The sequence below is a fragment of the Apium graveolens genome, chromosome 7, assembly GCF_009905375.1.
Source record: "Apium graveolens cultivar Ventura chromosome 7, ASM990537v1, whole genome shotgun sequence".
Taxonomy (NCBI): domain Eukaryota; kingdom Viridiplantae; phylum Streptophyta; class Magnoliopsida; order Apiales; family Apiaceae; genus Apium; species Apium graveolens.
In genome coordinates this window covers 117348400-117364863 of record NC_133653.1, presented here as the reverse complement: position 1 = coordinate 117364863, position 16464 = coordinate 117348400, and the positions used below count along the sequence as shown (strand labels likewise).

The window sequence follows — 16464 nt, the reverse complement described above, 5'->3', positions numbered from 1 at the left end:
TCCAGATGAACTACCAGGCTTACCACCAGATCGACAAATCCAGTTCGAGATCAACCTTGCTCCAGGCACGGAACCAGTTTCAAAGGCCCCATATAGGATGGCACCAGCATAAATGAAAGATTTGTCGAGCCAGCTACAAGAATTATTGGATAAGGGAGTGATACGGCCAAGTACGTCGCCATGGGGATCACCTGTTCTATTTGTAAAGAAGAAAGATGGGAGTATGCGACTATGCATAGATTATCGGGAGTTGAATAAGGTAACGATCAAGAACCGCTACCCGCTACCAAGAATAGATGACCTTTTTGACCAGCTGAAGGGAGCAAAATGCTTTTCAAAGATTGACTTGAGATCGGGATACCATCAATTAAAGATTAAGGAAGAAGATATTCCCAAGACAGCATTCAGGACCAGATATGGGTATTATGAATTCCTAGTAATGCCGTTTGGATTGACCAACGCCCCGACCGTGTTTATGGATCTGATAAATCGAGTATTTAAGAAGTATTTGGACAAGTTTGTAGTGGTATTCATTGATGACATCCTTATTTATTCTAAGTCGAAAGAAGAAGATAAGCAGCACCTCTGGATAGCATTGGAGATACTTCGTCAAGAGAAGTTGTATGCCAAGTTTTCCAAATGTGAGTTTTGGTTAAAGGAAGTTCAATTCTTGGGGTACGTCATTGGAAATGAAGGAGTTAAAGTGGATCCGGCAAAGATTGAGGCGGTTATGAGTTGGGAAAGGCCAAAGACTCCTACGAAAGTGCGAAGTTTTCTAGGATTGACAGGATACTATAGAAGGTTTGTCAAGGATTTTTCGAAAATTGCCACGCCATTGACCAAGCTAACCAGGAAGAATCAGAAGTTTGATTGGAGTGCAGAATGTGAGGATAGCTTTCAAGAGTAGAAACAGAGGTTGGTAATAGCTTCGGTGTTAGTACTTCCAGATGACCAAGGAAACTTTGTGATATTCAGCGACGCTTCACATAAGGGATTGGGCTGTGTGTTAATGCAACACAGTAAGGTGATCGCGTATGCGTCAAGACAGTTGAAACCGCATGAGTTGAAGTACCCGACGCATGACTTGGAACTAGCCGCCATAGTGTTCGCACTTAAGATTTGGAGATATTACCTCTACGGAGAAAAGTGTGAAATCTACACAGATCATAAGAGTTTAAAGTACATTTTCACTCAGAAGGAGCTCAATATGAGGCAGAGGAGATGGATGGAATTGATCAAGGACTACGACTACTCGATAAATTACCATCCTGGAAAGGCGAATGTTGTGGCCGATGCTCTATGCAGGAAGGAGAGACTGAATATGATGGCAACACCAAAGGAATTGTCTGAAAAGATCAAGAGATTTGAACTGGAACTTTGTGATTGTGGAAAAGTTGAAAAAGTTTGTCGCGTAATGACTTTTCAGCAAACACTAGTTGAAAGGATAAAGAAATGTCAAGAAGAAGTAATGGAGAAAGAGAAGAATCAGCTAACTGGAGAGGAGATTAATACTCAAAAGGATGAGCAAGGGATACTAAGGTTTTCCTCCAGAATTTGGATTCCTCATGTACCTGAATTAAAGAATGAGATCTTACAAGAAGCCCACAATTCGAAATTTTTAATCCACCCGGGAAGCACTAAGATGTATCGGGACTTAAAGCAGAATTTTTGGTGGCTAAATATGAAGCGAGACGTGGCGGAATGGGTTGCGAAGTGTTATACTTGTCAGAAAATGAAGGCAGAACATCAACGACCAAGCGGATTAATTCAGTCCCTAAAGATTCCAGAATGGAAATGGGAAAATATTGCTATGGACTTTATAGTGGGACTACCGCGAACGAAATCCGGACATGACGCTATATGGGTTATAGTTGATCGTCTTACGAAGTCAGCGCATTTCCTTCCAATTAATGAGAAGTCGTCATTGGACAAATTGGTTCATCTGTACGTACGAGAAATCGTACTAAGATATGGAGTACCCGTATCGATAGTTTCAGACAGAGATCCCCGATTTAACTCCAGATTCTGGAAGCAATTTCAAGAAAGTCTTGGCACGAAGTTGAATATGAGCACGGCGTACCACCCGCAGACTGATGGTCAGAGCGAAAGGACAATTCAAACAATCGAAGACATGTTGCGCAGTTGTGCAATCGATTTTACAGGAAGTTGGGATGACCACTTGCCATTGATTGAATTCTCTTACAACAATAGCTATCATTCCAGTATTAGCATGCCACCATACGAAGCTTTGTACGGGCGAAAATATAGATCACCGACAAGTTGGGATGAAGTAGGAGAAGGAAGGATTCTCGGCTCGGAATTGGTGCAACAGTTGCATGACACAGTCAAATTAATTCAGAAAAGGCTACTTGCTACTCAAGATAGACAAAGGAAGTATGCGGATCCAGCGCGTAAGGAATTCAATTCCAAGTTGGCGATGCTGTTTTGTTGAAGGTGTCGCCTAGAAAAGGGTTGTCTAGATTTGGCAAGAAAGGGAAGTTAGCACCTAGATATATAGGTCCTTTTGAAATTTTGAGTCAAGTGGGGAAGGTAGCCTACGAGTTAGCCTTACCACCTCAGTATCAGCATGTGCATAATGTGTTCCATGTGTCGTTGCTTAAGAAGTACAATCCTGACGCTAGCCATGTGATAGAATATGAACCTGTAGAAATTCAAGCAGGCCTGTCATTTGTGGAGCAACCTGTCAAAATATTCGACTGGCAAGAGAAGAGTCTTAGAAACAAGTTAGTAAAGTTAGTAAAAGTACTTTGGAGGAACCATAAGGTCGAAGAATCGACTTGGGAGTTAGAGTCTGAGATGCATTTCCGGTATCCTCATCTATTCTCTTAGATTCTGGGGACAAAATCCCTTAAGGGGGAGAGGATGTTACGACCGGCATTTTCGTGTAATATTATCTGTGGTTTTGGTATAATATTAAAGTTGAAAGTAAATATGATCAATAATTTCACGATGCGTTAGTGAGAATTTCTGCATTATAAAATTTTTATGTGTAGTACATGATTTTTCAAAGTAATAGTTTATTTATTTCCTTTATTTTTGATTTATAAGGAATATTCTAAGCCTTGGAGAAATTTTCTTTTAAAAGATATTTTGTTCATAAATCTTGAAAGTGGTTTTATAAAATCTCTAAAAAATCCAAATTATTTTATGGTATAAATTTTATAATTTTTGAACTTTTATTTTATTATATAAAAATAAATCTTTAAAAATAAGTTACTTATTAATTATCAAATTACATGGTTGCCCTTGCATGCAAATCCTTTTCTATTCAATTTAAAGGGCTAAAGAGACAATTCCAACCCCACTAACTCTCATTTTACTAGCCAAATTCCTTCTTTGTCCTTGCATGCAAAATGATCTAAGTATAATTGGAAGGTTATTCTTGTCAATTCTCATTTCCACTCATATTTTGTCAAATCAAAAACCATAAAACAAGCAAAATGTCATGATCATTTCACACTCCACCCACACCTCACTCTCTCCTCCCTCCCTCCTCCCTCTCACTCTCGGCCCTCCCCCTCTCCTTTCGGGTTTTAGCTGAGAACCAACCCCCCTCCCCTTTTCTTCATTCCTCATTCAAGCTCTCACCTTCTATACAAGTAAATATTACTTCCCATATCATGATCATATATACTTCAAAGAGTTTTGAGTCAAAAGTTTAAGTTTTAACTTGCATGTTACGGTTTTAGTTGGAACTCAAAGTACAACCTTGATTCTTATGGATTTAAGGTTGTTTTTGAGAGGACTACAAGGAATGGTGAAGTGCCAAGTCTTGAGAAGGAAACTCTTGATGTTGAATGGCCATTTCCCTTCCATTTCATTCAGCCATGACCTTAAGGGAGCCGAATGAATGGTCCTTGATATCATTCTTGTTGCTTTGTTCAATTCTTGTATGTTTATGTGGTAATGGCATGAATTTTGTAGTGAAAACTTGATGAAACTCTTTGCATGCTAAGTGATCATCTATATATAGCTTACGATAGGCTTGCATGTAAATTTCATGATAGATTATATTTAGAAAATATGTTGTTTTGGTTTGTAAAACTCGAAGTTATGCATGCATGTGGAATTCTCTTGGAATGTTGGAAGATTTTGATCATTTGGAGAGATTTTGTTAGTAAGCTTTAAATTTAGTAGGGATAAGGTATTAATCTTGATTAGTTCTCCTTGATGTATGGTAATAATTCGTGTATATATTTTATAAAAATACACAACTTGTTATTTTCAAAAACTTGATGACTTGTAAGTTGTGAAATGTGATTTCCTTTATTTTGCCATGTTGCACCTTAGGTAAGGATGATCTCCACCAAGATTATTTTGAGTGAAAGGAAGTTAGTTTAGTAGATCACCATGTTTAAGTCTTGGTTTGGGTATTTGGGTTGTTGGTGGTTGAGTTTGTCAAGTAAAAAACCTTGGAGAAAGGAGAGTTTTAGTTTCTGCAGAAAATCAGTTTAGTACCCTGAGGTTTAGAGTGAGTTTTGACCATGTCATTGATGTGCACTTCAAGTCCCAAGCCACCAGAAGCTAGCATTAGGAGTATATGAAAGGTTTTAGGTGTTGGTTGGAGGTTTCCAAGTCGTTTGGTTAGGTGCACAAGTGGAATCACAAAATCTATCCAGCAGAGGACAGTTTTGTTGCAACTTAGAAATAGGAAGTTTTGACCATGTCATGGGTAGGCCCTCATTAGGCCCTGTTGGGCCTTAGTTAGAGGGAGTGTCAGAGAAGTTTTTCCAACCATATTTCATAGGATATGAGTTAGAACCATGTGTCACAAGTTAATTCAAGTCAGGGCATTTTCTGCCCAGAAAAACAGGGAACCATGGACTTTAAGCTTAGGCCCAAGGAGGCCCAAGCTAGGCGCTTGAGCCACATCAAGTTTGGGAGATGCCCTAAGGTCAGGAGAGTCTTGTGTAACAGTTTTGGAGGAAAACTAGTAGTTTAAGGGTGTCTAATGCACTCAAGAAATCATAGATGTCATTCTGAAATTTACACCAGTGAGCACTTTCACTTATCACATAGTTTTAGAACACTTTGGAGTGAGATCTAGGTTGACCACTATGGTGGTAAGATAGTATAAAGTCAGTAGAGCAAAAGGCCCAAGTGAGGGTCAATAGGTCTTGGATAGTTTAGTAAAGGCACATCGAGTTAGGAAGCCAAAATTTGGAGACTTTGTCTAAGTATAGCGACTAAGTGACTTAAGTTGTGAGTCGAGATCATCCAAGCCTAGTGTTGCATTATGGTGTGTGAGATATTATTTGATATTAAAATATGATATATGAATATATGTGGCTATGTGTACGATTATATTTATAAGGTGAATATAAATTGCGTACATATAGGTCTAAGTGCCATTTGTGTTGTAAATAGGTTAAGTTGGTGAGATTATATTATAACGAGGATTATTATTATTATGTAGGATCTCGAGACGAGGGTAAACTTGCCATAAAGGTCGAGTAAAGCTTCCAGTTGCCTACCAGCCAGACCAGACCAGCCTTTCTCAAGGCAAGTGATTCAACTTGTCTTTCGTATTCACTACAAATAGTTCGTATATATTGATGCAACTATCCTGAGTTATTTTGATATATTTGAATCAAGCGTATCTTATGTTTATCTTTGAATCATATAGAAATGCCATGAACCCTCGAGTACGTATTGCAAGTAGATCAAAAGTCTTATCATGATAGTATATTAAAGTAATTTGAATGCCATGATAAAATAAAGAGTTGTTATAGCACTTGGTTGATCCTCTTGATTAACATGCTAATGATTCCTATGTATTGATATCTCATCCTGATACTTGAACCCCTATAGAACCTTACCTTGATACCTGAAAGCCAGATCTTTATCAAAGTTGTCCCTAATTGATTGATACCCCTCTTTCTTATCCTAAAGCTTGACAATTCTGATATATCCTGAGTTAAAGATCATTTCTTCATACCATAACACACTTAGTATTCATGAAGCTTATCTTCTTGATGTTCTAGTACTTGTACCTTATCGAAAACCATTGCTTTAAGCCTAGTTTGGCATTACTCTTTCATAATATCCAATAGCCTTGCTAAATTTCCTTGTCCAATTTCTTGTATATGGAAACCTTTCAATTATCCTAATAGAGTAAAGTCTAGTGGATCATGGCCTTGAGATTTTGTGACATATTTCCAGTGTTTCAAGTTGATCTATAATCCCTTGATAAAAATGTTTACAGTCAAAAGAGATTTTGTCATAAATGGGCATCAGTTTTTAAAATGATTAAAATGTGGATTTTTAGTCCCAAAGGGGGATAAATGTTTTCTCTGAATAGTGGATCTGGACTGAGATGCGAGTCCTTTCCACACTTATTATATAGGTTTAAAAGTTGCCTAGGGATCCCATTAATGTTTTAAAACCCGGCGAGGTTCGGGATTACTTCGCGGCTGATCACCGGCTGTAATCCGTAGCGTCATAAAATGATTTTGATTAAGATATGATTTTGAAATTGTTTTGATACAAGCAAATGATGCCATCACCCAAAGTTTTATCTCTTGTTATCATTGGTTATGTCTTAACATTTTCATTCTTTCATATATATCTCGATTTATATTTTATATCGTTTTGTTTAGCACTTGTTGAGCATTTGGCTCACTTCTTGCTTTACCCTGATATTTCAGCTAGCAGCTATGGTTAGATTCAAGCAGACCGCCCGTAAAACCTGTGACGCTGATGCGTATGTTCGAGCTCAGGTAAAATAAGAGATAGTTATGTGTGAGGATTCGATATTAAAATCAGTTGTAATAGTTGGTAGTGTTGGGCTGTTCCAAACCCTAAATTGTAAGATCTTGGATTATGTTGTGTTTACTTATTTTTAAATATTGTAATAGTTATATTTAATTTGTTGGTTAAGTTGGGGGTGTAACAATTAGAGCCTAGGTTTAGAGTCCCTGGACAGCCCAATTAGGACCATAGGAAGTATGAGTATATATATTATTATTATCGGGGGTGCTAATAAGCGACAGTTGTATAAATCTTATATGACCTTTGTATATGTTGCTTGACAGCAATGTGCGCATTCATCATCTTCGATTCCGCCGAGCGACACATTTGCTTTTTCCATCTATATTGACTTAAGGATGCATCATGACTTTCTCTAAGGAAAGTATATCAGGCTGATGGAATGTGTTGAGGAGCTCTATGCTAGTAAGCAAGTGATGGGTGATGGACCTAAGGGGAAAACCATTTCGAGGCTTGAGTCACTGATCCAGGTAGCCACATCCAGATTGGATGAGATGCCCGTGCACCGCGACCAGACCAGTCGGATTACTGTGTAGACGATAGTGGATGAGCTTGGGAGTGTGGTCAAGATGCTACGTGAGGACACTACCCCCGACATTGCGAGAACCCGTGAGGAGGAGTCCGAGGAGGAACCTGAGGAGGAGGCTTAGGATGAGCTTTAGAAGACTTGACCTTTAGTTGCTTGGATTAGGTTGTTCCTTTTATTACCATGATATTTGTTTCCATTTCTAGACTCTCGTACTATTTTAATTCGGATTTGTAATCGTATTTGTACCTTGTGATTCGTATCTTTTGACTTGAACCATGTTAAATTCAGTTATGCACTTTCTTTGATTCCTATAAATGCTCCTTTAAAATTTCTTGCTTATCGCCATGCATCACCTTTATTGTTTGAAAACTGTATACTATGATGATTGCAAAATAATACCCTAATTTTTGTATAACTCAAACTGTATAACTCTCATTTCAGAAAATGGCACCTAGAAAAGCCCGAGGAAGACCTACAAATAACCAAGAAAATGACGGAGAAAACCAAAACCCTGATATAGCACAACCTGTGGAGTTGGTACGCCAACAAACTGCTACCATAGCCCAACAACAACTACTTCTTCAATAGATGCAACCCCCTCAACCACCCCCAGAAGGTGTCACTAATTTCAAAACATTTCAATCTGTAAAACCCCCAGAATTCAAAGGAACACAAGACCTGGTAGAAGCTCATGCTTGGATTAAGGAAATAGAAAAGTCCTTTGCCTTAACAAATGTTAGAGATAACCTGAAGGTGGAGTATGCCACTTATTTTCTTAAAGGTGAATCAAACTATTGGTGGGAGTCGGCAAAAGCTTTAGAAGCTACTAAAGTTATTACTTGGGATAGGTTTAAGAGAATATTCTTGGATAAGTATTTTCCTCGCTATATGCAAACACAAATGGAGATGAAATTCTTTGAGTTGAAGCAAGACAATAGGACAAATGGAGAATATGAGAAGAAGTTTACGGAACTTTCTAGGTTTATGGGAGAGTATATTAATTCTGAAGAGAAAAGGGCAAAAAGGTTCCAGCAAGGATTAAAGCCTTGGTTAAGGAGTTGTGTGGCAGTTTTTGAGTTGACCACCTATGCTGAAGTGGTTCATAAAGCAATGGTAATTGAAGGTGAGAGTGAGAAAAATCAAAAGGAGAAAGGCAACAAGAAGAGAAGATTTGAAACGGGAGAAGAAGGCTCAAGTTACAAGGGCCAGAATTAGAGGACTAATCAAAGGTTTAAACCTCATAGTGGACCCGGAAACTTTAAGAAGAAAGAATTTGGGAATAAGTCACAAGAAACAAAATCTCAATTAACCATTGGACAGAAACCCCCGCAAGGATCAGTTTCAGAATATAAGATTTGTAATAGGCGACATACGGGAATCTGCAATAAGGCGAATATAGTTTGTTTCAAGTGTCATACGAAGGGCCATTATGCTCATGAATGCAAGAATCAGAAGGCCAACATCACGTGTTATAAGTGTGGGAAACCAGGACATGTCTCACGAGAATGCAAAGGAGTGGGTAATAACCAATTGATGCAACTGACTACTGTACCCTACCCTATGAATCAAGTAACTCATATGCCAACCCCATCATTCCCAATATCTCTCAATCAACCTCAGAGAGGATCATCTTCAAATCGCCCAGCTTTGACTTATCCAGCTCAAGCAAGAACTTTCAACATGAACGTGAAGGATGCAATTCAAAGTACCGATGTGGTATCAGGTACGCTTTCTGTGAATGCTGCTAGTGCATAAGTATTGATTGATTTGGGAGCCACCAAATCATTTATTTCAAAATCTTTTGTTGATAAGTTGAATTGTGAAACCCAATTAATGCATGAACCCTTATCCATTATCTTAGCTAATCAAGATAGAGTATATGTAAATCGTATATGCCCTTATTGTTCAATAGATATAGCCGAATACGTTTTTCCTGCAAACCTTATTCCTTTCCAATTAGGAAAATTCGACGTGATCTTAGGAATGGATTGGTTGACAAGTTTCAGTGCTCAAATAGACTGTAAGGATAAAAGAATAGTATTAAGTACACCTCAAGGTAAGAATGTAACGTTCAAGGGTCAAAAGCAAACTCAGACATTTCTCACCTCGATGCAAGCAAAGAAGTTGATTCGAAAAGGATGCGAGGCGTATTTGGCATATGTAGTTGATAAAGGTAGAGAAGTTTCAAATCCGGAAGACATTCCAGTGGTAAGAGATTTTCTGGACGTTTTTCCAGAAGAACTTCCTGGCTTACCCCCGGACAGATAAATTGAGTTTACAATAGATCTTGCACCCGACACCGAACCCATTTCGAAAGCTCTATATAAGATGGCACCAACGGAGATGAAAGAATTAGCAAAATAAATACAAGAATTATTAGACAATGGATTTATAAGACCAAGTGTTTCACCGTGGGGCGCGTCAGTGTTGTTTTTGAAGAAGAAGGATGGAAGCATGTGACTTTGTATAGATTATCGAGAATTGAACAAGTTGACGATTAAGAATAGATACCCTTTACCTAGAATTGATGATCTGTTTGACCAACTCAAGGGAGCCACTTATTTTTCGAAGATTAATCTGCGATCGGGATACCACCAATTAAAGATTAAGCCTGAAGACATACAAAAAACAGCTTTTCGAACTAGATATGGACATTAAGAGTTTCTCGTTATGGATTTTTGTTGACGAATGCTGCTTTCATAGATTTAATGAATCGAGTATTCAAGGAGTACTTGGACAAGTTTGTCATAGTTTTCATTGATGATATTCTGGTATATTCAAAGACAGAAGCTGATCACGCAGAACATCTAAGAATAGTCTTGGAAGTGCTGCGGAAGGAGAGATTGTATGCCAAGTTCTCGAAATGCGAGTTTTGGTTAGTTGAAGTAAGATTTCTAGGACACATTGTTGGAAGAGAAGGAATTAGAGTAGATCCTGAAAAGATCGAAGCGGTAATGAATTGGGAGAGACAGAAGATGCCAACAGAAGTGAGAAGTTTTATGGGACTCGCGGGATATTACAGGATATTTGTAAAGGATTTTTCGAAGATTACCGTACCACTGACCAAATTGACAAGGAAGAATGAAAAGTTTGAATGGACGGAGAAGTGCGAAAATAAATTTCAAGAATTAAAGCAAAGATTGGTAACTGCTCTGGTTTTAGCATTACCATACGACAAGGGAGATTTTGTGATATACAGTGATGCGTAATGATGCAACATGGAAAAGTGATAGTGTATGCTTCGAGACAACATAAACCACATGAACAGAAGTACCCGACTCACGACTTAGAGTTAGCTGCGATAGTGTTTGCCTTGAAGCTATGGAGACACTACTTATATAGGGAAAAGTGTGAGATATACACAGATCATAAGAGTCTGAAGTACCTCTTTACTCAGAATGAGCTGAATATGAGACAACGGCGATGGTTAGAATTGATCAAAGACTACGATTGTTCGATACAGTATCATCCGGGAAAGGCCAACGTAGTAGCAGACACTTTGAGTAGAAAGGAAAAGGTTAAATATGATAACAATGCCGAAGGAATTATTTGATGAAGTCAAAAAATTATAATTAGAGCTTTGTGATCATGGAAGAGTGGAAGAAATATGTTATGCCATTACTTTTCAACCGACACTACTAGAAATGATAAAGAAATGCCAAGATAAAGTAATGACTCAAGAGAAAATCAGTTCACAGGAGAAGAGATATGTACCCAAAAAGACGAACAAGGTGTGTTGAAATTTTCAACAAGAATTTGGATCCCAAATGTGACTGAATTGAAGAATGATATTTCAAAAGAAGCACACAACTCAAAATTTTCGATTCACCCGGGAAGTACCAAAATGTACCATGATTTGAAAAATAGTTTTTGGTGGCCGAACATGAAAAGGGAGATTGCGCAGTGGATTTCAAAATGCCACGTGCCAAAAAGTGAAAGCAGAACATCAGAAACCAAGTGGTTTGATTCAACCATTGAAGATTCTAGAATGGAAGTGGAAAAATATTGCCATGGATTTTGTAGTGGGTTTACCGCGAACATGTTCTCGACATGATGCAATTTGGTTGATAGTTGACCGCCTTACGAAATCGGCTCATTTTCTTCCAATCAATGAGAAGTCTTCATTAGATAGACTAGTTCATATGTATGTACGCGAAATCTTGTTATGCCATGGTGTAACTATATCAATAGTTTTGGATCGAGACCCGCGATTCAACTCGGGATTTTAGAGGCAATTTCAAGAAAACCTTGGGACGAAATTAGACATGAGTACGGTATATCATCCACAAACCGATGGTCAAAGAGAACGAACAATCCAAACCATTGAAGATATGTTGCGAAGCTGTGCAATTGATTTTTCAGGAAGTTGGGACGATCATCTACCACTCGTAAAATTCTCGTATAATAATATCTACCATTCCGGTATTGGCATGCCACCATACGAAGTGTTATATGGATGAAAGTGTAGAACACCGACGAGTTGGGATGAAGTTGGAGAAGGAAAGATTTATGGACCTGAATTGATTCAGCAAATAAATGACATTGTCACTGTGATCAAGAAGAGACTCATTTCTGCTTAGGATAGACAAAAGAAGTACGCAGACCCCGCCCAGAAAGTAGTGAAATTTGAAATTGGGGAAGTTGTGTTACTAAAAGTATCACCATGGAAGGGTTTGACCTGATTCGGTAAGAAAGGGAAGTTAAGCCCAAGATACATTGGACCTTTTGTAATCTTGAACCAAGTAGGAAAAGTTACTTATGAGTTAGCCTTACCGCCACAATATCAGCACGTGCATAATGTGTTTCATGTCTCATTGCTAAAGAAGTATAATCCAGACGCCAACCATGTGATAGAAATTGAACTAGTGGAAATTCAGGCTGATTTATCGTATGAAGAACAACCGGTATAGATACTGAATCGACAAGAGAAAATTCTTAGAAATAAATCAGTAAGTTTGGTGAAAGTATTATGGAAAAATCCTAAAGTCGAAGAAGCAACATAGGAATTAGAATCTGAAATTCGAAATCGATATCCTCAATTATTCTCCTAGATTCTGAGTGTCACACCCCCAACTTAACAAACAAAATAAATATAACTATTACAATATTTAGAAGAAAGTAAACATAACTGAATCCAAGATCTTATAGTTTGGGGTTTGGAACAGCCCAACAGTACCATCTATTACAACTGATTTTAAATTTGAGTCCTCACACAAAACTATCTCTTATTCTACCTGAGCTCGGACATACGCATCGGTGTCACAGGTCTTACGTGTTGTCTGCTTGAACCTAACCATAGCTACTAGCTGTAATATCAGGGTAAAGCAAAGAGTGAGCCAAATGCTCAATAAGTGCTAAACTATATGATACAAAATATAAATCAAGATATATATAAAAGAATGACATTGCGAAAATATAACCAATAATAACAAGAGATAAAACTTTGGGTGATGGCATCATTTGCTTGTATCAAAACATTTCCAAAATCATATCTTAATTCAAAAATCATTTTATGACGCTACGGATTACAGCCGGTGATCAGCCGCGAAGTAATCCTGAACCTCGCTGGGTTCTAAAACATTAATGGGATCCCTAGGCAACTTTTAAGCCTACATTGTAAGTGTGGAAATGAATCGCGTCTCAGTCCAGATCCACTATTCAAAAAAAACATTTATCCCCTTTTGGAACTGAAAATCCACATTTTAATCATTTCAAAAACTGATGCCGATTTAAAATCTCTTAAGTAGTAAACATTTTTATCAAGGGATTATAGATCATCTTTGAAATACTGGAAATATGTCACCAAATTTCAGGGCCATGATCCACTAGACTTTACTATATTAGGGTAATTAAAAGGTTTCCATATACAAGAACTTTGACAAGGAGATTTAGCAAGGCTATTGGATAATATGAAAGAGTAATGCCACACTAGGCTTAAAGCAATGGTTTTCAACAAGGTACAGGTACTAAAACATCAAGAAGGTAAGCTTCATGAATACTAGGGGTGTTAAGGTATGAATAAAATGATCTTTAGCTAAAGGTATATCAGGATTGTTGAACTTTAGGGTAAGAAAAAGGGTTATCAATCAATTAAGAACAACTTTAAAGAATATACAGCTTTTAGGTATTAAGGTAAAGTTTCTATTGGGGTTCAAGCATCAGGGTGAGATGTCAATATTTTAGGAATCAATAGCATGATAATCAAGAGGATCAATCAAGTATTATATCAAATCTTTATTTTATCATGGCATTCCAATCACTTTGATATACTAGAGTGATATGACTTTTGATCTACTTGCAATATGTACTTGAGGGTTCATGGCATTTCTATATAATACAAAGATAGATTTAAGAATCGCTTGGTTCAAGTATATCCAGATAACTCAGGATACTCGCATCAATATATATGAACTAATTATCACACATTTGCAGTGTAAACGAAATACAGGTTGAATCACTTGCCTTGAGAAAGACTGGTCTGGTCTGGCTGGTAGGAGCAACTGGAAGCTTCACTCGACCTTTATGGCAAGTTTACCCTCGTCTCGAGATCCTACATAAATAATAATAATCCTCATTATAATATATTATCACCAACTTAACCTATTTACAACACAAATGGCACTTAGGCCTATATGCACGCAATTTATATTCACCTTATAAATATAATTATACACATAGCCATATATACTCACATATCATATTTTAATACCAAATAATATCATACACACCATAATGCAACACTAGGCTTGGATGATCACGACTCACAACTTAAGTCACTTGGTCGCTAAACTAGACAAAGTCTCTAAATTTTGGCTTCCTTACTCAATGTGCCTTCACTTAACTATCCAAAACCTATTGACCCTAACTTGGGCCTTTAATTCTAATGGATTTATACTATCTTGCAACCATAGCGATCAACCTAGGTCTTACTCATAAGTGTTCTAAAACTATGTGATAAGTGAAAGTGCTCACTAAGGAAAATTTCAGAATGACATCTATGGTTTCTTGAGTGCATTAGACACTCTTAAACTACAATTTTACCTCCAAAACTTCTACACTAGGCTCTTCTGACCTTAAGGCATCTCCCAAACTTGATGTGGCTCAAGGGTCTAGCTTGGGCCTCCTTGGGCCTAAGTTTATAGTCCATGGTTCCCCTGTTTTCTGGGCAGAAAATGCCCTGACTTGAACTAACTTGTGACATATGGTTCTAAATCAAATCCTATCAACTATTGCTGGAAAAACTCCTCTGAAACTCCCTCTAACTAAGGCCCAACAAGGCCTAATGATGGCCTACCCATGACATGGTCAAAACTTCCTATTTCTAAGTTGCAATAAAACTGTCCCCTGCTGGACAGATTTTGTGATTCCACTTGTGCACCTAACCAAACGACTTATAAACCTCCAACAAACACCTAAAACCTTTTATATACTCCTAGTTCTAGCTTCTGGTGGCTTGGGCCTCAAAGTGCACAACAAATGCTCATTCAAAACTTCCCCATAACTAGTGCATCAAATCTGGAAAAATGCAAACACTAACTAATCCCTTTCCACCTTAACTCCCACTTAATAACCAAGCATCCAACTCTTTCCAAAGCAAACCTAGTGTCTTAATGTCCTAAAATAGTGCCTCAACAGAAGGGGAGATCATCCATGCCCAAGAATGAACAACATGCAACTAAAAATATAACATGCAACTCATGGAAAACACATAACAAGATTTCGGCTACGCATAAAGTTTAAATGCTTGCAAATTTGACTTGTACCTATTACTCATCCTTAATAATCATGAAATATATTTTCTCTTAACTATTAATAAGAAATTTATCATGGAAACAATCTATTTTAAGCACGTATATTTCGAATTTATAGATTTTTAGACATAGCAACATGATTTCAAAAAGAGTAGCATGAAAAACATGGTTGATCATCATTTTATCTTAAAACTAGCATGCATGGCTAAACATAAATATATAATGAAAATTCAGTAGCATGCAAAGGATTTTAAAGCATGATATCTCCATAAAACACTTAGTTAGCACATATATAAAATATATCTCATAGAGAGCTCTTGAATTCACAAGAATCAAGAGTTTCTCTTTGGAGATCACATAAGAACTACACATGCATCCATGGAACTTCAGCTTCCAAGTCACAAAACTCTTGGAAAGTATATAAGATGAATGTAGGTAGAAGATTTACACTTGGGAAGATGAAGAATGAAATGAAAAATGGAAGGGGTAGGGGAATGGGTCTTCGGTCGAGAGCAATGGTGGGAGGGGGAAGAGAGAAAAAAATGTGGTGTGTTGGAGTGTGGAGTGAGTGGAATGACTTCTCCCACTTTGATTTTAGTTTTATGCTTTTTGGTTGACAAAATGATGAGTGGAAATGAGAATGTACAAAAATGTCCTCTAGCTAAAGTTAGGCCATTTTGCATGCAAGGTTAGTGTGGTAATTTGGTAATCAACAAATGAGTTAGTGGGGTTGGAAAGGTCTTATTTACCCTTTGAGAGAATAGAAGGGTGATTTGTATGCAAGGTCTTCTATGTAATTTTGTTAATTATAACAAATAAAATTTGTAAAGATTTATTTTTATAAAATAAAATACAAGTTCAAAAATTATAAAATTTATACCATAAAATAACTTGGATTTTTAGATATTTTATAAAATCACTTTTGAAATTTGTGAACAAAATAACTTTTAAAAGAAAATTTCTCCAAGGTTTAGAATATTCCTTATAAATCAAAAAGAAGGGAAATAAATAAACTCTTGCTTTGAAAAATCATATACTACATAAAGCAAATTTAAAATGCAGAAATTTTCATTCACACAAGGTACAACTATTAAGAATATTTACTTTCGGCTTTAATATCACACAAAATCCACAGATAATATTACATAAAATGCCGGTCGTAACATCCTCTCCCCCTTAAGGGATTCTGTCCCCAGAATCTAAGTGAACAGATGAGGATACCGGGAACGCATATCAGACACTAACTCCCAAGTTGATTCTTCGACCTTGGGGTTCCTCCAAAGTACTTTCACTAACTTTACCGACTTGTTTCTAAGACTCTTTTCTTGCCAGTCGAGTATTTTGACAGGTTGCTCCACAAATGACAGGTCTGCCTGAATTTCTACAGGTTCATAT

General features: G+C 37.3%; 1 protein-coding gene across 1 annotated transcript; it reads left to right on the top strand.

Annotated features, from left to right (window-relative positions):
* The first annotated feature begins 7906 nt into the window (after positions 1-7906).
* On the top strand, positions 7907-8533 carry LOC141673991 (uncharacterized). Its single transcript, XM_074480717.1, has one exon. It carries the CDS (start codon positions 7907-7909, stop codon positions 8531-8533), a length of 627 nt encoding a protein of 208 aa, XP_074336818.1.
* The last annotated feature ends 7931 nt before the right edge of the window (positions 8534-16464 follow it).